Here is a 25,786-nt window from a genome sequence, read left to right as displayed (position 1 = left end):
GGACCTGGTTGAGGGGACCTGGTTGAGAGGACCTGGTTGAGGGGACCTGGTTGAGAGGACCTGGTTGAGGGGACCTGGTTGAGAGGACCTGGTTGAGGGGACCTGGTTGAGGGGACCTGGTTGAGGGGAACTTACGAGAGTGTTACAAGAGCGTGGTAGAGAGTGGTGAAACTACTCCAGGGGCTGACAGGGTTAACACGGAGGATGACCACCACCACAATCAAACAAAGAAGGGATGGAAAATACTAATAAAATAATACATGAATAAATCAATGAAAGAATGGACACAGAGGCGATGTCAATGCACCACTACAGAGAAGCATGCCCAGTGGTGAGGTCCACAGATACTTGACGTGAGTGTGTGTGTGTTTGTTTCTCAGACCTTGCTTCTCTGCGAGTGGGGCTTCGTCTCCTCAGATTTCGGGACCTGGTTAGGGTCACGCATGTGGACGGAGGGTCACAAGGGTACAAAAACGATCATTCCTGACTTACCCAACTCCCAAATAACACACTGTACTAACATATTGTACACTGTTAGAAAAAAGGGTTTCAAAAATGGTTCTTCGGCTGTCCCCATAGGAGAACCTTTTTGGTTCCTGGTATAACCCTTTTAGGGTTCCATGTAGAACCTTCTGTGGAAAGGATTCTTCATGGAACCCAAAAGGGTTATACCTGGAACCAAAAATGGTTATTCAAAAGGTTCTCCTAAGGGGTGGGAAACATTCTAGGTTCTTTCCAAGAGTGTACTGAACATTCTTTGGGTAAACATCTGATAGGTTGGAACCCAGGTAAAATATTTGCTTGGGTATGAGAAGTGTTTGCAAATATGCAGAGGATACATGACTGAAGTTGACACGTCCTGAATTACACAATTACCAATCTGCTGGAGAGAACTGTGGAGAAAGACGTCTTGCATGTGGGAAGAGGCTCTGAAGCCCGAATCCTTACCACACACACAGCTTCTCTCAAGTCTTTTACCAGACTTAATCATATCTCAATCAACCTTATCCCGATGTGGGAAGTCATTCTCCAGACTTAAACCACATCACGATCCCTACTTTCCATTATTGATTTTTACATTTACAGTGGTCAACGCACAGACTGGTCTAGCTATCCATCCATGCACTCTCTGCATGCGTTTGAATGGTCCCCATCCTCCAGTGATGCTTGTCTCCGGTTCAACACAGTGACTCTGACATAACCTGGTCCCAGAACTGTTTGTGCGTTATTGACAATGACCATAGGAGTTGGCAATACAGCACCATCAGATCAGGGACCAGGGTAGCTCAGACATGACAGACAGTGGAGGGGATGGGGGAACAGCTGTAGCTCAGTGGGTGACTACTTGTCAACACCGCTGGGTTAGATCAAAGCTAGGGGTCAGTCTTAATGCATCCATCTTTGATCCCTCTGAGACGGGCTCTGCAATCAACCATTCCAGATAGAGTCTTTTCAACTGCTCCACCATCGATTGCTCTAGTCTAGTTAGTAGTGCGGGTCGATGTGGCTCTGTGCTCTGTAAGGGACTGTTGGGACAGAGAGGGGTCTGGTAAGGACCGGCTCAGAGGTGGCAGCAGACCAGTGTGGCCTCTGTCCTCACTCCTCCTCGCGCACTTGTCATCAGGCGCTATCAATCTCCTGTCCTCCTTCGCTCACTCCCCCTCTTTCAAAAGCTCTCCCACTGTCCCCAAATGGGCATTGCAGAGCTGCCACCGCCACCACCCTCTTCCTGCCCCCATCCCGCCTAAAACCCCATTCCCACAGAAGATCCCAGAACCCCACAGACACAGTGCAGCAGAGCAGGACAGAGAAGTCAATGGCTTTTTAGAGGGAGCTCGTTAACTTGGTCCGGTTCGGCTCATTACTCAATCAGGACCAGAGATTGGACCCGGTCGTCCCGGTTCCTCAAAATAAGGGTGTCCGCGCTTCCAAACCAAACTTCCGTGGCTTAATAATTTAACTAAATGATTTGTTTTCTTTTTTTCTTGAACCCCCTTTTTCTCCCCAATTTCGTGGTTTCCAATTGTTAGTAGCTTCTATCTAGTCTCACGCTACAACTCCCGTACGGCTCGGGAGAGACGAAGGTCGAAAGTCATGCGTCCTCCGATACACAACCCAACCAAGCCACACTGCTTCTTAACACAGCGAGCATCCAACCCGGAAGCCAGCAGCACCAATGTGTCGGAGGAAACACTGTGCACCTGGCGACCTTGGTTAGCGTGCACTGCGCCCGGCCCGCCACAGGAGTCGCTGGTGCGCGATGAGACAAGGATATCCCTACCGGCCAAACCCTCCCTAACCCGGACAACGCTAGGCCAATTGTGGGTCGCTCCACGGACCTCCCAGTCGCGGCCGAGCCTGGGCGCGATAATTTAACAAAATGTAATGCTAAATTGTAATTATTTCGCCTCCGTGGCCAATTTATTGCCTTACCTCCCTACTCTTCTACATTTGCACACACTGTACATAGATTTTTCTATTGGGTTTTTGACTGTCCATTTGTTTATGTGTAACTCTGTGTTGTTGTTTTGTCGCACAGCTTTGCTTTATCTTTTCCAGGTCGCAGTTGTAAATGAGAACTTGTTCTCAACTGGCCTACCGGGTTAAATAAAGGTGAAATAAATAAATAAATAACGGGACCCTTCTGCTCGTTGGAGAGGACCCTTGAATAAAACCTCAGGAAGTGATGAACGTTGTCGCGCTTTCATCACCACGTCCCATGCCAGCAGCAGTGGGAACTTAGAGAGAAGAGAAGAGAAGGAAGGAGAGAGAGAAGGAAGGAAGAGAGGAGAAAGAGGAGTCTCACCTGCATCCTTTCCAGCATGTCGAAGAACTCGGCAGACTGAAACCAACAGACAAACAGAGGTGATTATTTTACTACAACGGCATACAATTATAGTGAATGCAGTGATAACGTATCAAATTGTCCTGGACCAATCTGGTCACTATAAGTGGAGTGAATTCTATTTCCGAAATAAGAACAACATTCAATCATGGTGGATATTTTCACTTAGGGTTAAATTTGCTATAGGTTGAGGTGTGGCGTTGTGATGTCCACGGTGTGAGATGGTTTAGGTGCGACCAATGGGTTTCTGGGGTATTTTCTATGGAAATGGAGGGAGATCTGGTCACTGAGGCTGCGTTCCAGGCTGACTACATTGAGATGTACAGTACAAGAGCTAACCACATCATGTGATATAGCAATCTGATGGCTGACTGGGCAGTCTGCAACGCAGCCTTGAACATGGCCTGAAACCTCTCAAACCCAGTAGCTACAATTGTCACACCATGATCATCTCAAGCTAGCAGCATTTCCACCCTGGTTCCCAATAAAAGCTCAATGAGCTGAGGCAGAGCAGATAAGGAAGGACAGTCCTACACCCTCTCACACCCATATGTGCAGAATGTTATCCAAACACAGATAACCAAGCCCACTCCACTTCCTCAAAACAGTCACTCCAGGAAAGGAATGGACTGTTGTTGTGCTGTATGAAACTAAACTAAAGTTCTGGGTCAAAATATTACTGACAGGACAATGGGAAAACAAGTACAGACAACTAAATATTGATAGTACATGTAGTGCATTGACACCATTCTGTATACTTCCGGCCCTTCTTTGGAAACTGTGTTAACAACCCTCCAGGCAAGCTTCAATGCCATACAACTCTCCTTCCGTGGCCTCCAATTGCTCTTAAATACAAGTAAAACTAAATGCATGCTCTTCAACCGATCGCTACCTGCACCTACCCGCCTGTCCAACATCACTACTCTGGACGGTTCTGACTTAGAATACGTGGACAACTACAAATACTTAGGTGTCTGGTTAGACTGTAAACTCTCCTTCCAGACCCATATCAAACATCTCCAATCCAAAGTTAAATCTAGAATTGGCTTCCTATTTCGCAACAAAGCATCCTTCACTCATGCTGCCAAACATACCCTTGTAAAACTGACCATCCTACCAATCCTCGACTTTGGCGATGTCATTTACAAAATAGCCTCCAATACCCTACTCAACAAATTGGATGCAGTCTATCACAGTGCAATCCGTTTTGTCACCAAAGCCCCATATACTACCCACCATTGCGACCTGTTCGCTCTCGTTGGCTGGCCCTCGCTTCATACTCGTCGCCAAACCCACTGGCTCCATGTCATCTACAAGACCCTGCTAGGTAAAGTCCCCCCTTATCTCAGCTCGCTGGTCACCATAGCATCTCCCACCTGTAGCACACATTCCAGCAGGTATATCTCTCTAGTCACCCCCAAAACCAATTCTTTCTTTGGCCGCCTCTCCTTCCAGTTCTCTGCTGCCAATGACTGGAATGAACTACAAATATCTCTGAAACTGGAAACACTTATCTCCCTCACTAGCTTTAAGCACCAACTGTCAGAGCATCTTACAGATTACTGCACCTGTACATAGCCCACCTATAATTTAGCCCAAACAACTACCTCTTTCCCAACTGTATTTAATTAATTTATTTATTTTGCTCCTTTGCACCCCATTATTTTTATTTCTACTTTGCACATTCTTCCATTGCAAAACTACCATTCCAGTGTTTTACTTTCTATATTGTATTTACTTTGCCACCATGGCCTTTTTTTGCCTTTACCTCCCTTCTCACCTCATTTGCTCACATTGTATATAGACTTGTTTATACTGTATTATTGACTGTATGTTTGTTTTACTCCATGTGTAACTCTGTGTTGTTGTATCTGTCGAACTGCTTTGCTTTATCTTGGCCAGGTCGCAATTGTAAATGAGAACTTGTTCTCAACTTGCCTACCTGGTTAAATAAAGGTGAAAAAAAAAAAAATTCATCAAACAATTCAATGAACTAATGTCAATTCGGGAACCACTCTCAGCTGAATGAGAGTGGGGATCAGGAAGTAAGCTTGTCATTAACAGTAGCTGTCCAAGATTTCTACAACAATATGATGACCTACTATTAATTACAATATATTTCCTTCCAAACATGTTTTTTAAAGTAGGCCCTATGATAATAAGAGATTAACAGGGATTGCAGGGACTCCTGAGTGGCGCAGTGGTCTAAGGCACTGCATCTCAGTGCAAGAGGCATCACTACAGTCCCTGGTTCGAATCCAGGCTGTATCACATCCAGCCGTGTTTGGGAGTCCCATAGGGCGACGCACAATTGGCCCAGCGTCGTCCGGGTTTGGCCGGGGTGGGCCGTCATTGTAAATAAGAATTTGTTCTTAACTGACTTGCCTAGTTAAATAAAGGTTAAATAAAAAATGAGAAGCTTTTCTGTGTGACCCTGCTTTCCCTATTCCCAAACAACACAATGGTGTGGGAAAATACCAGTCATTATAAATATTATAAATAAGTAAAGGATGAGTCAACAACATTATTTGGATAAGAGAGAACAGAATAAGAGCTTTAAAAATGTCATTGATTTTCACTTTAATGGACGAAAAACTCTACAAAGAAACAAAAAGTCCTTGACAGTTTTTGACCTGACAAAGATCCAACTTGCATTAAAACATTGTTTTATACAGTGTTGTCCCAGCCTTTTTGTGTCTTCATAATGAATGCCAGTCAATCAACAAACACATAGTTCTCTATGTGACAGTCAATAGTCATACTCAGGAAATATGCTAAAGACACAAAGAATGAGGACTACAGACTGCAGAAAAGGATGTGGACTACAGGAAAAGGAGGACCGAGCACGCCTCCATTCTCATCGACGCGGCTGTAGTGGAGCAAGTTGTGAGCTTCAAGTTCCTTGGTGTCCACATCACCAACAAACTATCATGGTTGAAACACACCAAGACGGTCGTGAAGAGGGCGCGACAATGCCTGTTCCCCCTCGGGAGACTGAAACGATTTGGCATAGTTTCTCAGATCCTCAAAAAGTTATACAGCTGCACCATCGAGAGCATCGTTGCATCACCGCCTGGTATGGCAACTGCTCGGCCTCTGACCGCAAGGCGCCACAGAGGGTAGTGCGTACGGCCCAGTACATCACTGGGACCTAGCTTCCTGGCATCCAGGACTTCTATACCAGGCGGCCCTAAAAATTGTCAAGGACTCCAGCCACCCTAGTCATAGACTGTTCTCTCTGCTCCAAGGGGTACCGGAGCGCCAAGTCTAGGTCATAAAGGCTTCTTAACAGTTTCTACCCCCAAACCATTAGACTCCTGAACAGTTAATCAAATGGCTACCCGGACTGTTTACATTGTCCCCACCCCATCCCCATTTTTACACTGCTGCTCCTCTGTTTATTATCTATGCATAGTCACTATACCTCTACCTACATGTACATATTACCTCAATTGCCTTGTCTCTGTACCGGTACCGCCTGTATATAGCCTCGTGACTGTTATTTTATTGTTGCTCCTTAATTATTTGTTTTATATATTTATATATATATATATATATATATATATTGTCTTCTTAAAACTGCATTGTTGGTTAAGACCTTGTAGGTAAGCATTTCACTGTAAGGTCTACACCTGTTGTATTCGGCACACACAATTTGATTTGATGAGGAACACAATCAACGACATTGTTTGAATCACAGGCTTCAGGTTTCAAGGTTGGCAAGTAGAGCACGCAGACTAAGGCAGTCAAGGCACGACCGAACCAGAAATACACCAGCCAGCTGTAAAATGCATCTTTTCATACAGTGAGCCTAATGGCATTTAAATGTACTTTTCATGGCATTTTATGCAGACACTAATGACAAAGCTAAACACAAATGCTTTTGAAAGGTGTGAGCTTCAAGGAGTCACTCTGACATTAGTGCTGGCCTATCTACACAGGTACTGATAACCCCTTATCAACGCAGCCATTAAGCCCACGGCAGTACAGCGACATGTTATGTCATAGTCGAACACCACCAGCAATACCACTAAACACACCAAGACCTAGAAGACCCATGTCTTACCTTGAGATATACAACCTGGCACTCTGTAAACCAGGAAAAGGATCCATTTCAAAACATCTCTTTACTTTCCCGGGATCCACCTGAGCTCAGGTGAACATGCTAATCCCACAGCTGTGAGTGCAGCGGGAGTTATCGTTTAGTTATTCATTAACCTGCCACAGTGTCCCAAACCCACGTAGCTAGTCCCACAGAGTCAACACAGAGAGGCAGGCTCACGCAGCCCTACAGATGGGCACTGTAACCTTGGTGATTTATCGTCGTCCCCCCTGTCTGAGGTGAGAGAACTGCTGAGGGCCACTGGGGGCTGTGGTGGGCCTCCTAGGGGCCAGACGGAGGTCTATCAATCGGACGCCAATCAGAGAGGAACCGTGACGCGAGCGGAGCGCGGACAGGCTGAGAACCAAGGTGTAAAAGATCGGTCTGTCTTCCCCTGCCTCCAAGGCTGGCTCACCACAGAGTCTCTCTTCTCTCTCTACCTCCTCTCTCTCTCTCTCTCTATCTCTCTTTCGCCCCTATCTCTTTCTCTCTCTCGCTCTCTCCTTCTCTTTTCTCTCTCTCTCACCTCTCTCTCTCTCACCTCTCTCTCTCTCTCTCTCTCTCTCTCTCACCTCTCTCTCTCTCTTTCTCTCTCTCTCTCTCTTATCTCTCGGGGCAACCTGCTGCACCCCCGCTGTCCACACCAAGATTAGAGGGAAGGACTGGCACTGGGAGGATTCAAACACCACGGTCTCCGGGCACACAGCCCGTAACCCATATTCACTCACAGCACTAGTGCTGCTTTTCGAGTGTAACACCAGCATTCCACTAGTGTGTAATACCCACCCTGATGTAATGCTAGGGAAATTGTGTTTCCATAGCTAGGGCTGACAGTGAGGCCTTGTGAAGAGCAGAATCAACCACCTCTGCATAATCAAAACACGTGCTTAATGAAGAAGATGTTAAAGTTCCCAAGTTAGCCTTTGTTATGTAAATGCAGCGGAAAAGTATCAGTGTCCTGGCTTTGGCCCCAAGTGAGAGCAGGTCCACAGCACAAGCATTTCGCTACACTCGCATTAACATCTGCTAACCATGTGTATGTGACAAATACAATTTGATTTGATTTGATTTGGCGCAGTGAGACACGGAAACAGAAATGTCTGAGCCTTATGGGTAAAACACTGGCGTAAATTCATTGACGTACCATTGAATACACTTAAATCTAAAAACCTGTCAAACTTGGTCTTACTATCTGCAGCTGTTTTCTCATTGTAAACCTTCTTTCATTCACACTGTTTCTGCCTGTGCAGATGTTTCTCTCAAGCCAATGTACCAGTTGTCAGGTATTTACAAATGAAGCAGTCACACGATATTGGAATGCGCTGTCAGTCCTCCTGCAGCACAACACGGCTCCTCAGTCGGACGAGAAAAACGCAAAAAACTGTTTCCTCGCTCTCTCTTCCTCTTGTTTCATGACCTGGTCTTCACCTCCTTCATTTCCTTTATATCTGCCTCAAACAAGCCTTTCTTCAACAACAATGAAAACCTCCCTCGTCCTTCACTTTGTCCTTGGAGAATTAGTGCTCTCTGCTACATTCAGCTTTCTCTTATTTCATTCAAAGCCCCAAACAGGAGTGTCATGTCCTGTTGTTCACTGACTAAGTGGAACAGGTCCTGCCTGTGTGTCTACCCACATTTACTTTCATCCTCATTCACTCTTCTAATTTGAACCTCTGCCTCTGGTTCACGACAAGGAACTACGGAAACGTTTTCAATAAACAATTTACACACTTTAGTTTTGTCTTAGAATGAGTAAGGCTTGAGACTTGGGAGTGGTTCCTTATCAAAATGATTCATTATATAGCAACATGCGCGTGTGAGCACACACGCGAGAAGGACTCTATCAGAGAGGTGTCAGCCTGGCAGGATTGTAGGTAGGTCTGGAACAACAGCAAACATGCTATGCCACACCAGCTACAACCAGTGAGTAGCACAACCCAAGCGGGCTGAATTTGGTGCAGGTGATGTCATTACAACCAGATGAGGTCACTGAATTGGCAAGCATAGAAATGGAGCACATAGAATAGATCCACTGCTTATCAAATTGGCTTTCAATGAGAATGACAGATCTATAACTCACATTTGAATGTGTCGGGTCGGCCCACAGAAGCTACGGGTACTGGACCGTTAAAGAGCGTCTGAACGCAGAGACTCCGCATGTGTTTCTCTGTTGCTCATGAAGAAAAACTACACTTCAGTCTTGGGGGTGTGGTTCGATGTGGCAGTTACTGATGTTTGTCCCCCATGAGACACCATAGGAACAAAGACCATATTACTTCCTCAACATAGATTCTTTCAGACTATATAAGATTTTCAATTTCTGCACAACGTGCTGTCTTGTGTGAACAGTGTCAGATCCGCTGCTCTGATGGGCAGGTCTGTCTCTGTCCTGTATGAGTGTTCTGCAATGGGATAGAATAGAGCGCAATCACCACAGATGTGTATCTCGTGTCAATGGACAAGTGACCATTGTCAAAATCAAGACCCAACCCTCAAATAAGTCACGACAACTCACTTGCAAAACTCAGGTTCGGACGAGACTGATTTTCTGAACAAAATGATCCCATTTACACTTTGTAGTCAATTTTGGACCTGATTAAATGTTCCACATAAGCCGTTTTCTATCAGGGAAGTTGTTTCTTTCCTTTTAGTTGCTCTTTAAATACCCAGTCAATACCATCACCCTGTGTGTAAATGACTGGCCAATTGATTGATTATGAATCATCCCAAATCAAATCCTATTTTATCTGTTACGTACAGTACACAGTTTACAGCAGGTGTAAAATGTGCAGCTAAATGCTAGTATGCTAGCTCCCTCAATAGTGCAGTACAATAACAAATAAACAATGACAAGTAATAGAAGAGGTAGTATGCATAGTGACAGCCTCATACTGTATGTACACTATACGATATTGCAGTAGGCAGTCATTGTAAATACGAATTTGTTCTTAACTGACTTGCCTACTTTAATAAAAAATATAAGAAATACAACATCAACAAAAAATATCATTGTTGAGCTCCTCATCTCTGTGCCATACGGATTCCCCCTCCCCTGCTTCACTCTTTCTTTATTTCTCTCTTTCTATGTCTCTGTATGCTACATTTTCTTCACTCTCTCTTTCCTCTTCTCTCCCACTTCCTTGTTTATCTCTCGCCCTCCTCCTTGCAGACTGGAAAAGGGGGGGCCAGTCTGTTTCGAGGTGATACTACACAGCATCCTTCACAGAAAACCATCCATTTCTCTTTTATCGTTTATTCAAATCAACCTTTAAGAGCAGTCTATTTCTCATTTTGGGGAAGAATACATCTCAAAAGACTTATTACGATCAGAGAGCGTGCAGATTCTTTAGCTTTTTCACTTCAGATACTTGTTGTCAGACAGTATACTCTCTCTCCCTATATACAGTAGGGCAAAAAAGTATTTAGTCAGCCACCAATTGTGCAAGTTCTCCCACTTAAAAAGATGAGAGAGGCCTGTAATTTTCATCATAGGTACACTTCAACTATGACAGACAAAATGAGGAGAAAAAAAATCCAGAAAATCACATTGTAGGATTTTTAATGAATTTATTTGCAATTTATGGTGGAAAATAAGTATTTGGTCAATAACAAAAGTTTATCTCAATACTTTGTTATATACCCTTTGTTGGCAATGACAGAGGTCAAACGTTTTCTGTAAGTCTTCACAAGGTTTTCACACACTGTTGCTGGTATTTTGGCCCATTCCTCCATGCAGATCTCCTCTAGAGCAGTGATGTTTTGGGGCTGTTGCTGGGCAACACGGACTTTCAACTCCCTCCAAAGATTTTCTATGGGGTTGAGATCTGGAGACTGGCTAGCAACAGTGTGTGAAAACCTTGTGAAGACTTACAGAAAACATTTGACCTCTGTCATGTTTTTGGTTTGTCAATATGGGGTATTGTGTGTTGATTGATGAGGGGGAAAAAACTATTTAATCCATTTTAGAACAAGGGTTGTTATGTAACAAAATGTGGAAAAGGGGAAGGGGTCTGAATACTTTCTGAATGCACTGTATATTTTTTTGTTTTATTTATTTATTTAACCTTTTTTTAACCAGTTAGGCCAGTTGAGAACAAGTTCTCATTTACAACTGTGACTTGGCCAAGCAGTGCGACACAAACAACACAGAGTTACACATGGGATAAACAAACATACAGTCAATAGCACAACAGAAAAATCTATATACAGTGTGTGCAAATGTAGTAAGATTAGGGAGGTAAGGCAATAAATAGGACATAGTGGCGAAATAATTACAATTTAGCATTGACCCTGGAGTGATAGATATGCAAAAGATGAATGTGCAAGTAGAGATACTGGGGTGCAAAAGAGCAAAAAATGAATAACAATATGGGGATGAGGTAGTTGGGTGGGCTATATACAGATGGGCTGTGTACAGGTGCAATGATTGGTAAGCTGCTCTGACAGCTGATGCTTACAGTTAGTGAGGGAGATATAAGACTCCAGCTTAGGTGATTTTTGCAATTCATTCCAGTCATTGGCAGCAGAGAACTAGAAGGGATGACCAGTGAAATATACCTGCTGGAGCGCGTGCTATGGGTGGGTGCTGCTATTGTGACCTGTGAGCTGAGATAAGGCAGGGCTTTACCTATCAAATACTTATAAATGACCTGGAGCCAGTGGGTCTGGCGGCGAATAGGTAGGGAGGGCCAGCCGACTAGAGCATACAGGTCGCAGTGGTGGGTGGTATATGGGGCTTTGGTGACAAAACGGATGGCACTGTGACAGACTGCATCCAATTTGCTGAAGAGAGTGTTGGAGGTTATTTTGTAAATGACATCGCTGAAGTCAATGTTCGGTAGGATAGTCAGTTTTACGAGGGTATGTTAGGCAGCATGAGTGAAGGATGCTTTGTTGCGAAATAGGAAGCCGACTCTAGATGTAATTTTGGATTGGAGATGCTTAATGTGAGTCTGGAAGGAGAGTTTACAGTCTAACCAGATATGTATACTGTATAGAAATAAACCCTTACATTAAAATAGTCCACAGAAAGACAAGTGTTGGATCTTATTGAACCTGGCAGCTCTCTCTGCCTCGCTCTACACTTCAGAATGACCTCTAAAGAGTTACCCTCTATGAACAGTTGAACGAAGCCCATCCAGGCCACACAGAGCTGACTCGCTATGCGTCATACACACTATTCCTTTTATAGTGCACTACTTTTGGCAAGGCTCTGGTCAAAAGTAGTGGACTATATAGGGAATAGGATGCCATTTGGGACACAGAGGAGTCTGCTCCCAGGCCCAGTCAGTGTGACGTTCTGTCTGCCACTGACTAAGCTGCCTTATTCCTGTGTTGATTGCAACACTAATAGAATACATGTAAATGCTACCGTGGTTCCTCTCAGAGGTGTTCTGATTGGCCAGGTACAGGCAGGTTCAGTGCACTGACACCATTTTCAGTTTTTCACACTGTTGCACAAAGCCAAACAATACCATGCTCACTTGGGTATTTACTTTCCACACTGTCCTATCCAGCACGGTTCAAGCAACTATGGTGGATGGGTAAACCAGGCCAGCTTGGCTTGGTAGTGTGAAAATAGTACGATGAGTGAGACAGGCACAAGGTGCTACGTGTCCTACCTTCATGGTGGGCGGGGCGGTGCGGGGGGGCGAGGGGGGGCAATCTCCCAAGGGCACGTTGGAGATGGTCAGCAGTTCCTGCTTCCTGGAACACATCAAACACAACAAATAACATTATAATAAGGCATCATGTCACATACAGAGGATGCAGAGGCACAATGAAGTACACAGGATCGATGCTGCATCACATCTCACCCTATTTCACTGGGATTCTAGGGTGGGAGGTAGATGGGAGAAATGTCATTCCCCTAGACTGCAGCAGCTGGTTGGGCCAGGCCTATTTATAGTCCATGTATATAACTTTGGCTCAGACTTACTACTCCAGTCATGTGGTCAGGAAAACCCCCAAACCCTACTCATACTCCTAGAAGGAGAGAAAGGCTGTCTGGCTCTTAGACTAAAGACTAGATCTCCAACTTATCCAGCCAACTGAAGTAGTGGGTGTCCAGTGAGGTTGTGGGGCTCGCTCTCTCTCTCTCTCTCTCTCTCTCTCTCTCTCTCTCTCTCTCTCTCTCTCTCTCTCTCTGTCTCTCTCTCTCGTGACAAATAAAGTTTGATTTTATTTATCTTTAAACACACAGGTTTGTAATTAGTAACATTCTCTTGACAGAGTTATGAAGACAGTTATCGAACACTGGATTTCATTCCCCTCTCGTGTGTCAAGTCAGTGTGGTCCAAGCCTTAATGTGGACTGGAGAGACCACACTCATTTAGTTTATTGCAGTTGGTTATACTCCAACTGTTTATACTTATATTTCCCTCACTAACTTTAAACATCAGCTATCTGAGCAGCTAACCGATCGCTGCAGCTGTACATAGCCCATCTGTTAATAGCCCACCCAATCTACCTCATCCCCATATTGTTTTTATTTACTTCTCTGCTCTTTTGCACACCAGTATTTCTACTTGCACATCTCCATCTGCTCATCTACCACTCCAAATTCTAATTACTTCACTACTATGGCCTATTTATTGCCTTGCCTCCTCCTCACGCCATTTGCACACACTGTATATAGAATTTCTTTTTTTTCTAATGTGTTATATCGACTGTACACTTGTTTATTCCATGTGCAACTCTGTGTTGTTGTTTGTGTGGCACTGCTTTGCTTTATCTTGTCCAGGTCGCAGCTTACCTGGTTAAATAAAGGTGATATTTTTTTTAAATAGAAACATTTGAGTTAAGAAAATATTTGCTAAATAAACTAACGGAGAAAAAGTAACACAATAAAAATATCAATAACAGGGCTATAAATACAGGGGGTACCGGTACCGAGTCAATGTGCAGGGGTACAGGTTTGTCGAGGTGATTGGGGTAATATGTACATGTAGGTAGGGGTAAAGTGACTATGCATAGATAATAAACAGAGAGTAGCAGGAGCATTAATAAAAAGCGGGAATTTTGGTCAATGCAAATAGTCCGGGTAGCCATTTGATTAGCTGCTCTCTAGTCTTATGGCTCGGGGGTAGAATCTGTTAAGGAGCCTTTTGGACCGAGACTTGGCGCTCCAGTACCGCTTACCGTGCGGTAGCAAGTCTATGACTAGGGTGGCTGGTGTCTTTGGCATTTTCTTGGGCCTTCCTCTGATATCGCCTGGTATAGAGGTACTGGATGGCAGGAAGCTTGGCCCCAGTAATGCACTGGGCCGTACGCACTACCCTCTGTAGAGCCTTGCGGTCGAATGCCGAGCAGTTGCCATACCAGGAGGGGGTGCTCTCGATGATGCAGCTGTATAACTTTTTGAGGATCTGAGGACCCATGATAAATATTTTTGGTGTCTTGGTGTGTTTCAACCATGATAGTTTGTTGGTGATGTGGACACCAAGGAACTTGAAGCTCTCAACCTGCTCTACTACAGACCAGTCAATGAGAATGGGGGCGTGCTCGGCCCTTCTTTTCCTGTAGTCCACGATCATCTCCTTAGTCTTGATCACGTTGAGGGAGAGGTTGTTGTCCTGGCACCACACTGCCAGGTCTCTGACCTCTTCCCTCTAGGCTGTCTCATCATGATCGGTGATCAGGCCTTCCACTGTTGTGTCGTCTGCAAACTTAATGATGGTGTTGAAGTTGTGCTTGGCCACACAGTCATGGGTGAACAGGTAGTACCATAGGGGACTAAGAACACACCCCTGAGAGGCCCTGTTGAGGATCAGCGTGGCAGATGTGTTGTTGCCTACCCTTACCACCTGAGGGTGGGCCGTCAGGAAGTCCAAGATCCAGTTGCAGAGGGAGGTGTTTGGTCCCCGGATCTTTAGCTTAGTGATGAGCTTTGAGGGCACTATGGTGTTGAACTCTGAGCTGTAGTCAATGAACAGCATTCTCGTGTAGGTGTTCCTTTTGTCCAGGTGGGAAAGGGCAATGTGTATAGCAATAGAGATTCCATCATCTGTGGATCTGTTGGGGCGGTGTTTTGAATTGGAGTGGGTCTAGGGTTCTTGGATGATGGTGTTGATGTGAGCCATGACCAGCCGTTCAAAGCACTTCATGGCTACAGACGTGAGTGCTACTTGTCGGTAGTCATTTAGGCAGGTTGTCTTGGTGTTCTTGGGCACAGGGACTATGGGGGTCTGCTTGAAACATGTAGGTATTACAGACTCGGTCAGGGACAGGTTGAAAATGTCAGTGAAAACACTTGCCAGTTGGTCAGCGCATGCTCAGAGTACACGTCCTTGTAATCCATATGGCCCTGCAGCTTTGTGAATGTTGACCTGTATAAAGGTCTTAGTCACATCGTTTACGGAGAGCGCGATCACACAGTCGTCCGGAACAGCTGGTGCTCTCATGCATGCTTCAGCGTTTCTTCCCCTGAAGGTGCACATAGAAGTAATTTAGCTCGTCTGGTAGGTTCGTGTCACTGGGCAACTCGCATCTAGGCTTCCCTTTGTAGTTCGTAATAGTTTGCAAGCCCTGCCACATCTGACGAGCGTCTGAGCCGGAGTAGAATTATTCAATCTTGTATTAACGCTTTGCCTTTTTGATGGTTCATCGGAGGGCATAGCGGGATTTCTTATAAGCGTCCGGGTTAGAGTCCCACTCCTTGAAAGCGGCAGTTCTACCCTTTAGCTCAGTGCGAATGTTGCCTGTAATCCATGGCTTCTGGTTGGGGTATGCACGTATGGTTACAATGGGGATGATGTCATCGATGTACTTATTGATGAAGCCAGTGACTCATGTGGCACACTCCTCAATGCCCTCGGATTAATCCTGGAACACATTCCAGTCTGTGCTGACATCTGCGACATCTGACCACTTCCATATTGAGAGAGTCACTGGTGCTTCCTGCTTTAGTTTTTGCTTATAAGCATGAATTAGGAGGATACAATTATGGTCAGATTTGCCAAATGGAGGGTGAGGGAGAGCTTTGTAGGCATCTCTGTATGTGGAGTAAAGGTGGTCTAGAGTTTTTTTCCTCTGGTTGCACATGACATGCTGGTAGAAATTAGGTAAAACTGATTTAAGTTTTCCTGCATTAAAGTCCCCGGCCACTAGGAACATTTTCTGGATGAGCATTATGGCATTATACAGATCATTGAATGCGCCAACATTGGTTTGTGATGGTAAATAGGCAGCTACGAAAAATATAGATGAAAACTCTTGGTAAATAGTGTGGTCTACAGCTTATCATGAGATAGTCTACCTCAGGCGACCAAAACCTCAAGACTTCTTTAATATTAGATTCTGCGCACCAGCTGTTATTGACAATAGACATAGACCACCACCCCTTGTCTTCTCGGAGGTAGCTGTTCTGCCTTGCCGATGCACAGAAAACCCAGCAAACTGTATATTATCCATGTCATTGTTCAGTCACAACTCAGTGAAACATAAGATAATACAGTTGTTAATGTCCTGTTGGTAGGATAGTCTCAAACGGAGCTCATCCAGTTTATTCTCCAATGATTGCACGTTTGCCAATAGGACGGATGGTAGCGCCGACAAATTCTCACAAGGCACCCGGATCTGGGTCCCCTGTATTGGCTTCTCTCCATGTGAATGACAGGGATTTGAGCCTGGTCTGGTATCAGCAGTAAATCCTTCGCGTCTGACTAATTAAACAAAAAATATTTGTCCGGTTCGAGGTGAGAAATCGCTGTTCTGATATCCAGAAGTTATTTTCAGTCATAAGAGACGGTGGCAGAAACATTAAGTACAAAATAAGTGACAAACAACGTGAGAAAACACACAAAATAGCAAAATGGGTTAGGAGTAAAACGGCAGCTATCCCCTATGGCGTCATTCCTTAGCTAGCAGCTAAAATAAATGGTAAAAAATACTATAGAATTAAGATAACAACACATGCAAAAGGTTTGTAGGACATTCTTCCGGAATATCAGTACTCAATATCAACACCAGAAGAAACTTGATGGGAAGAAAAACCTCAAAAGCAACATTGACAACATCATCAAAAGGCTAAATTATTGCAGGAGGAAATTCTACCTGAGATCAATAGTGGATATCAATATCAGAGAGATACATAACATGCAGTGCTGTATCTCCATCTGCTTCACAGTAAGTGGAACAAGGAGACCAGCATGCAACTTATTTCTCTGGTATTTGGGAACTAATTCAGCCGTCTCGCCATTGGACAATGTAATAGCTTCAATGTGTGAAAGTAACATGCTCACGCCACAGTGTTCAAAGGAAACAAGAAAGCTCTTGACTACATTCGACTGCTGATCTTTCCATTCTGAAAGAGAAACATGCTGCAAAGAATAGCCAGCTCTGGCTTCTTCCCTCTTTATCTCACTCCCTCTCTCTTTTTCTTTCTTCCTCTGAAACCCCCTCTTTCTCTTACTCTCTTACGTCTCTTCCTCTTTCTCTCACTCCCTCTCCTCCTCTCTCTCCTTTGTTCTTTGAGCTGTTAGTATGAGCACCGGGCCCGGTGAACGGAGTGCTGGAAACAAGTGGTCATGCCCCAGACTTTGCCTTCCAGTGGCCCAGCCACCCCAGGCTTCTCCAATGCTTTCCATAGGGTCAGCCCTAAGTACCAACACAATGTAGCACTGTCTCAAGATGTTGCTAGCAGTTAACACTGAGCCAATGGTGGACACAAACTAAACAGAGTACAAGTACAAGCAGGAGAAGTTGGCTTCCTTCCCCCGTTTACGCAGTTGACAGAGATACACAGAGTGTACATAGCAACTGCTACAGCTCCAGAGAAACATGTTATTAGAAAATGTCAATTTCCAGACTCCAAACTTTTGTAGCTCAGAGCTGACCTGAGTGGAAAACTTTGTTCAGACCCTTGCCCCTGGGGCTGGTCACTGTTGTCTGGGCTTAGCTTTAATAACGGCCAAGTCTCAACATACAAACAAACAAACAAACAAACAAACAAACAAACAAACAAACAAACAAACAAACAAACAAACAAACAAACAAACAAACAAACAAACAACACACACACACACACACACACACACACACACACACACACACACACACACACACACACACACACACACACACACACAGAGACAGTGTGTGTTTGAGACAGTGTGTGAGAGACAGTGGTGGCGTAGTCTTTCCTTGCTGCCTGTCTCGGTGGTACTAATGAAACAGGTCCTGCGTCACCGTGAATGTCTCTCTCTCCGGGAGGGGTGGAGCAAAGGAGGGAGACGCAGCATGACAAAGGAAAACAGAAGGGAGGGAGAGAGGGAGGGAGAGAGAGAGAGAGAGAGAGAGAGAGAATAGACCTGATAGTGAATGGGAAGGTTAAAGCTAGAGATTCTTTTGAGCACTAACACTTTGACAACCACACACACACACACACGAACGAACGCAGACACACACAAACCAGACAATTAATAAATGAAAGTGTGTGGACTCAGGCCTCCCGAGTGGTGCAGCGGTCTCAGGCACTGCATCGCAGGCAAGTCAGTTCAGAACACATTCTTATTTTCACATTCTTATTTTCAATGACGGCCTGGGAACGGTGGGTTAACTGCCTCGTTCAGGGGCAGAACGACAGATTTTCACCTTGTCAGCTCGGGGGATCCAATCTTGCAGCCTTACAGTTAACTAGTCCAACGCAATAACGACCTGCGTCTCTCTCGTAGCACTCCACAAGGAGACTGCCTGTCACGAGAATGCAGTAAGCCAAGGTAAGTTGCTAGCTAGCATTAAACTTATCTTATAAAAAACAATCAATCATAATCACTAGTTAACTACACATGGTTGATGATATTACTAGATATTATCTAGCGTGTCCTGCGTTGCATATAATCTGACTTAGCATACAAGTATCTAAGTATCTGACTGAGCGGTGGTAGGCAGAAGCAGGCGTGTAAACATTCATTCAAACAGCACTTTCGTGCGTTTTGCCAGCAGCTCTTCGTTGTGCATCAAGCATTGCGCTGTTTATGACTTCAAGCCTATCAACTCCCGAGATGAGGCTGGTGTAACCGAAGTGAAATGGCTAGCTAGTTAGCGCGCGCTAATAGCGTTTCAAACGTCACTCGCTCTCAGCCTTCTAGTAGTTGTTCCCCTTGCTCTGCATGGGTAACGCTGCTTCGATGGTGGCTGTTGTCGTTGTGTTGCTGGTTCGAGCCCAGGGAGGAGCGAGGAGAGGGACGGAAGCTATACTGTTACACTGGCAATACTAAAGTGCCTATAAGAACATCTAATAGTCAAAGGTTAATGAAATAGAAATGGTATAGAGGGAAATAGTCCTATAATTCCTATAATAACTTCAACCTAAAACTTCTTACATGGGAATATTGAAGACTCATGTTAAAAGGGACCACCAGCTTTCATATGTTCTCATGTTCTGAGCAAGGAACTGAAACGTTAGCTTTCTTACATAGCACATATTGCACTTTTACTTTCTTCTCCAACACTTTGTTTTTGCATTATGTAAACCAAATTGAACATGTTTCATTATTTACTTGAGGCTAAATTGATTTTATTGATGTATTATATTAAGTTAAAATAAGTGTTCATTCAGTATTGTTGTAATTGTCATTATTACAAATAAATAAATAAAACAATCGGCCTATCAATCGGTATCGGCTTTTTTGGCCCCCCCAATAATCGGTATCGGCGCTGAAAAATCATAATCGGTCGACCTCTACCTAGGATATGTCTCCTATTTTGTATCGCCCAATAAACACCCTTCATTATCTTGCCTAACTCTTTCACAATCATCACCCAACTCCTTCTTTATTGTTTTAATTGGACCTGATTCAATTCTAATTACATCTGTTTACCTAACGTTCCACCAACATGCCTCCTTGTTTCACATACTGATTACACCCTGGAGAGATGACAGGCACTGCACACAGTGTACTGTACCTGCCTCAGCTAAAATCAACACATAAACAGGGGAGGGGGAGGGGGAAGGGAAGGGGAGGGAGTGAGGGAGGAGGAGAGAGTGAGAGAGGGAGAGAGTTCATTTTTTTATTGTTTATTTCACTTTTGTTTATTATCCATTTCTTGCTTTGACAATGTAAACATGTTTCCTTAAGCTGAATTGAAATTGAGAGGGGGATAGGGAGAGAGTGAGAGAGAGAAAGAGAGAGGGCGCACAGGGGAAAGAGACAGGAGATGGAGAGGGAGGGAGGGAGGGAGGGAGGGAGGGAGGGAGGGAGGGAGGGAGGACAATGGCCCCTAATTGTAATGTTCTATTTCCAGCCAGATACAGATATTTGTTTACGAAACTCAATAATGAAGTTGATGATACCCCAGAATTACAATTACAGAAGCCCAATCATTCCTCTAATGAACTTAACATGTGGCCTATTAGACAGCAAAAACAAAAATGAGGAAATACATGAATCTGCCAGCAGGACATCAGGGCTGAGAGGAATCAGGTGCAACCCGTCCATTAGCGCAGGGTTTCCCTCTCCTCGCCTCCCGGACATTTCACATTTTTGTTTAAACCCTAAACTGCCACACCTAATAATTCAATTAGTCAAAGGCTTGATGATTAGTTCACTAACGTCTGCGGAGGACAGAGGAGAGTCTAGCGCACTGCCCAACCTTTCAACTGTCTGTATGCTGGACATAAGCAGCATCAGCCTTTAGACTGAGCCATCAAGTTAACGATCATCATCATTATCATTCACCATGCAGACATAGCTGGTATACATAGCTGCATCAATCAGGACCATGGCAGAGTACTCTACAGTATGTATAAATTATGCACTGACATAGCCCTGTATCAATAGGAGATCTGCCCGGTGTAAAAATAGCAGTGAGGATGGATGTGCTTGTTCCTCCCATCTATCCTAGCAGATCATATAGGCCGTCCAGCGCCACGGACAGTCAGACACAGACCAATGGTTTAATGTAATGAACGTCAGTGTGTGAGGTGTTGAAAGGGCTACATTCTGCAGGCTGGGATGATGGCTCATGACTCCCAGTATGTAGCTAACACAAGTGAAGTGGCCCTTTGAAGGAACCCTTACCTCAGCACTGGCCACAGGGGAGTCAGTAGCTAATCATATACCTCTAGCACACTATGGTGGCAGTAGTCAATCAGGACCCTTTCATTTTTCAGGTATATGGGAACAGTAGTTTAACAAGGATTAGTGGCCTCCACAAAGGGTTAAGGGGAGCCAATAAGCCCAGTGGCACATTGAAGGCCTCTTACCTATTCATTGGGCAATGCGGGGCTAGTAGCCTGCAAGGAACCCTATAATGTTAGCATATACAGTAGTAGCCTGGGGGGACCAGTAGCCAGACAAGGACCTCTCATCTCCACATAGGCTACTGGGGTCCAGTTGCTCATAAGCCATAAGGAATCCCATAGGCACCCAGGTAAGTGAAGAGGTCAAGAGGGCTACTTCCTGTTTTCTGCTGGGACTCACTCCCAACTGGTCACAGTCAGTTCAACGTCTAGTTTTGATTTACATTTGGTTGAGTTGCCATGTAACGTGAATTCAACGTGAAATCAACCAAAAATGTCACCGTCATTGGATTTAGGTTAAAAGTTTGGTGGAAAAATTACTAAACTCCCTTACATTGATGACTTTTTGCAAATCCAATCAGTTTTCCACATTGATTCAACATCATCACATCTAATTTTGGGGTTGAAATGAAATGGAAACAACGTTGATTGAACCAGTTTTTGCCCAGTGGGTCAGATGGATATAAAGGCTATTTATAGATAAAGGGGTCAAAGAGTGGAGAGTGGAGCCCAGCCAGTCAACCGAACGGCTGAGGAACACATGTACACACACACCTTGCTCCACCGTCCTAGAGAGTGGAGGGTATACTGCGAGAGATTGATTTGTTCTCCCAAATGAAACCTGAATAAAGTTGGGAAAATAATTACTGCCGCGGCAACAAAATCGAAAAAGGGAAAAAAATCAATCACAGAACACTGTGTAAACACTTTGATTGACCAAACCTTGCTGAGATAAAGACCTCCTAGAAAGGCACCTTCTCTCAGTACGGAATCCCAAACTCAATAAGAAGAGCATTGCTGTGGACTCCAGGGGCTTGTATTCATAAAGCGTCTCAGATAAGGATCGCTGATCTCAGATCAGGTGCCCCTGCGTCCGTGTAATATTATTCACTAAGATGAAAAAAGGCAAAACTGATCCGAGATCAGCAATCCTTCTCTGAGATGCTTAATGAATGTGGTCCCAGATCTCAAAGGGAAGAAGCAGACAGCTGCCATCGCCGATGGCATTCTGTAATGGGTAGTCTTAACAGTCAGCATTTCTATATAGCATGCACACACAAATGAAATCAAAACCGCCTGACGATAACATAATATCCCCTTGCCTCATCTCCAGATCACAACGTAAGCAGAGATACACTGTGTATATGAAGCCTTCGATCCGGTTGTATTACCAGACTGATTATGTTCAGCACAGGAAACTGCTGGGAGGAGAATAGACATCGGACATTGAACCACACAATCACGGGATAACTGCATTAATGCCAGAGCCGATACAGATGATTCATATCATAATCATCTTTCACTAACTCCGGACCAGTACACGCACTCCTCCAGGCCAGTGAATACAACCATTGGTGCTGGAACAGGGTGGTCGAATCCTTTTCCTGGAGCTCTACCCTCCTGTAGGTTTTCGCTCCAACCCCAGGTGTTACTAACCTGATTCATCTTATCAACCAGCTAATTATTAGAATCAGGTGTGCTAGATTAGGGTTGGAGCAAAAATCTACAGGACGGTAGCGCTCCAGAAACAGGGTTGGGCAGTCCTGTCTAAGAGGAAACCATGTGCCTTGTATCGAAAATGAGACCGTTTTTAAAGGCACAGTGCGGTAAAAAAAATAGATTTTCTTGTGTTTTATATATATATTTCCACACTATGAGGTTGGAATTAGGGCCACAACGGCGGTCACGAGTCATAACGGCAGTCAAATTCCATGTGACCGTTTAGTCACGGTGATTAGGCTTCTTCCAGCTCTGATGGTCCTGGCGGTCATTAGTAGCCGACCAAACGTTTTAATTACCTGGTACTCAGTACTCTATTGTCCCTCGAATCACTCTGACATCAATGCAAATGTAATCAAAAAATGAATCAAACACAAACACATGAGAGCCCATGAGCTCATGTTGCGCAACATTTCTAAAGGCTATGCAATTGCGGGAGAAGAGTGATGGCCTCTATTAAAAAGAGGAGGCTCCCATCAGCTTTCTATAGGCTAGGCCTACTATATTTATTTCTCAACTTTCATAACATTAAGCACATTGCTTCTCTTTTCAACAGGAGTATAGTAAATCAAGAATAGTCTGATGGGTGACAATATTAGCCTATCACTGAATGATGAATGATGCCCATCTTGTGTGCAGTAAGGCAAGAAATAGAGTACGCCTTTTTGCGACTTTTTCAAATCATAGTTGCACACCTCATGTAGCCTGCTTTACAACCGGTGTAGACCCTAACTGGCATACATAAGCAGCACATGAGTTTCAAGTTTGGGGAAGATCATTTTCAATTTTCACCATAACAAAATGCACTTTTATAATAAAAGCATTGCATGCATAATCACATTCCTGGTCACTTTTCAGAATGGTGTTCTCCCGCTAACGGATCATTTGCGCTTTTAGCCTACTGCCTTGTGCGCATTGCTGCGCTTATAATGTGTAGAAATAGCCTAATAGTTTATCGACACTTTAAGCTAAACGGTCTGATCTGTTGTGTCAGCCTTATTGCTTATAAATATTTTTTTGATGCTAGTGGTTTGGGATCTATCGCATCCCACAACTGTCCCAGAAAATGTTTGGAATATTTATTTCTCGCACAGAATAGAATAGTTCAGCTTCAGTACTGTGGGGGGATAGTAGACCGGCATAGCCTAGTGCTTTTGCTGTTCGTTTTGCTACTCATCTTGTTGGCTGACGAAAAGTAAATGTGGACAGTTCTTCCAATATCTTCAATATGCGCCTCGGAATTGGATAAGGCCGCTCGCAGTTGCGTCCCTGATGTGTCTGTCCTCACTTGTATCCTGTGAAAAAGACCCGATCACGTGACGGAGAGCCATGTGAGTGCTGGGAGCAGGGAATTATAATTATTATATTCAGCCCAAGGGCACAACCGCCACTGGCCGCCAAAGGCATGTATTTTATAGGGGGCATTACAGCCACACGAAGGGGATGCCGCCGGGAAATTCGAGGCATTGTCACGTGCTTGATGAAGTGTGTACAACCGGCATAACAAAAACTAAGCAGAGATCAAGAACTTTTATGCAACTTTTTTCTAATCTTCATTAGAGTCGCATCATGCAGCCTTACAAATGTATTAAACATCTAAACATGTACCCTAATGTTTGTATCACAACTAAAGTTACATCAATAACTCTACATGAAGTATATAGGAGTATCTGTTTCTTTGGTACCGCTCAACACAGAATAGCTGCATGTGTTCCCTCCCTCAAATCGTTTGGAGAAGATATCCTTTCTATTTTATTCAGCTATGTTTAATTGTATTCTTCATACTGTAAAATAACGCCGCAAAATTCTAAGCTCATCAGATCCTCCTCTCCACCCTCTCCGAGTTGGGCATCTCCGGCGCGGCCCACGCTTGGATTGCGTCCTACCTGACAGGTCGCTCCTACCAGGTGGCGTGGCGAGAATCTGTCTCCTCACCACGCGCTCTCACCACTGGCGTCCCCCAGGGCTCTGTTCTAGGCCCTCTCCTATTCTCGCTATACACCAAGTCACTTGGCTCTGTCATAACCTCACATGGTCTCTCCTATCATTGCTATGCAGACGACACACAATTAATCTTCTCCTTTCCCCCTTCTGATGACCAGGTGGCGAATCGCATCTCTGCATGTCTGGCAGACATATCAGTGTGGATGACGGATTACCACCTCAAGCTGAACCTCGGCAAGACGGAGCTGCTCTTCCTCCCGGGGAAGGACTGCCCGTTCCATGATCTCGCCATCACGGTTGACAACTCCATTGTGTCCTCCTCCCAGAGCGCTAAGAACCTTGGCGTGATCCTGGACAACACCCTGTCGTTCTCAACTAACATCAAGGCGGTGGCCCGTTCTTGTAGGTTCATGCTCTACAACATCCGCAGAGTACGACCCTGCCTCACACAGGAAGCGGCGCAGGTCCTAATCCAGGCACTTGTCATCTCCCGTCTGGATTACTGCAACTCGCTGTTGGCTGGGCTCCCTGCCTGTGCCATTAAACCCCTACAACTCATCCAGAACGCCGCAGCCCGTCTGGTGTTCAACCTTCCCAAGTTCTCTCACGTCACCCCGCTCCTCCGCTCTCTCCACTGGCTTCCAGTTGAAGCTCGCATCCGCTACAAGACCATGGTGCTTGCCTACGGAGCTGTGGGAACGGCACCTCAGTACCTCCAGGCTCTGATCAGGCCCTACACCCAAACAAGGGCACTGCGTTCATCCACCTCTGGCCTGCTCGCCTCCCTACCACTGAGGAAGTACAGTTCCCGCGCAGCCCAGTCAAAACTGTTCGCTGCTCTGGCCCCCCAATGGTGGAACAAACTCCCTCACGACGCCAGGACAGCGGAGTCAATCACCACCTTCCGGAGACACCTGAAACCCCACCTCTTTCAGGAATACCTAGGATAGGATAAAGTAATCCTTCTCACCCCCCCCCTTAAAAGATTTAGATGCACTATTGTAAAGTGGCTGTTCCACTGGATGTCTTAAGGTGAACGCACCAATTTGTAAGTCGCTCTGGATAAGAGCGTCTGCTAAATGACTTAAATGTAATGTAAATCTTGTCTGCTAAATGAACTAGCGTTGCCCACAGCCATTTGGCCTAGCCAAAT

At 44.8% G+C, this 25,786-nt stretch overlaps 1 protein-coding gene across 6 annotated transcripts in view; it reads right to left on the bottom strand.

The window, feature by feature from the left end:
• The window catches only part of rap1gap2a (RAP1 GTPase activating protein 2a), a 140,943-nt gene that overhangs the window by 33,224 nt on the left and 81,933 nt on the right, over positions 1 to 25,786 (bottom strand). For 3 of the 6 annotated variants that reach the window (XM_029680620.2, XM_065000229.1, XM_029680618.2), the window contains 3 exons: positions 12,569 to 12,653; positions 2,807 to 2,842; positions 383 to 427 (listed from right to left, as the gene is read on the bottom strand). In XM_029680620.2, coding sequence (XP_029536480.1) covers positions 383 to 427; positions 2,807 to 2,842; positions 12,569 to 12,653 — 166 coding nt within the window. Of the gene's footprint in view, positions 1 to 382; positions 428 to 2,806; positions 2,843 to 6,911; positions 7,414 to 12,568; positions 12,654 to 25,786 lie in introns of those variants that run through there. The other 3 variants (XM_029680622.2, XM_029680619.2, XM_029680623.2) reach the window with 3 other exon arrangements.

The sequence above is a fragment of the Oncorhynchus nerka genome, linkage group LG14, assembly GCF_034236695.1.
Source record: "Oncorhynchus nerka isolate Pitt River linkage group LG14, Oner_Uvic_2.0, whole genome shotgun sequence".
Lineage (NCBI taxonomy): Eukaryota > Metazoa > Chordata > Actinopteri > Salmoniformes > Salmonidae > Oncorhynchus > Oncorhynchus nerka.
The sequence above is the reverse complement of the archived record's forward strand: the minus strand, read 5'-3'. Positions and strand labels throughout refer to the sequence as shown.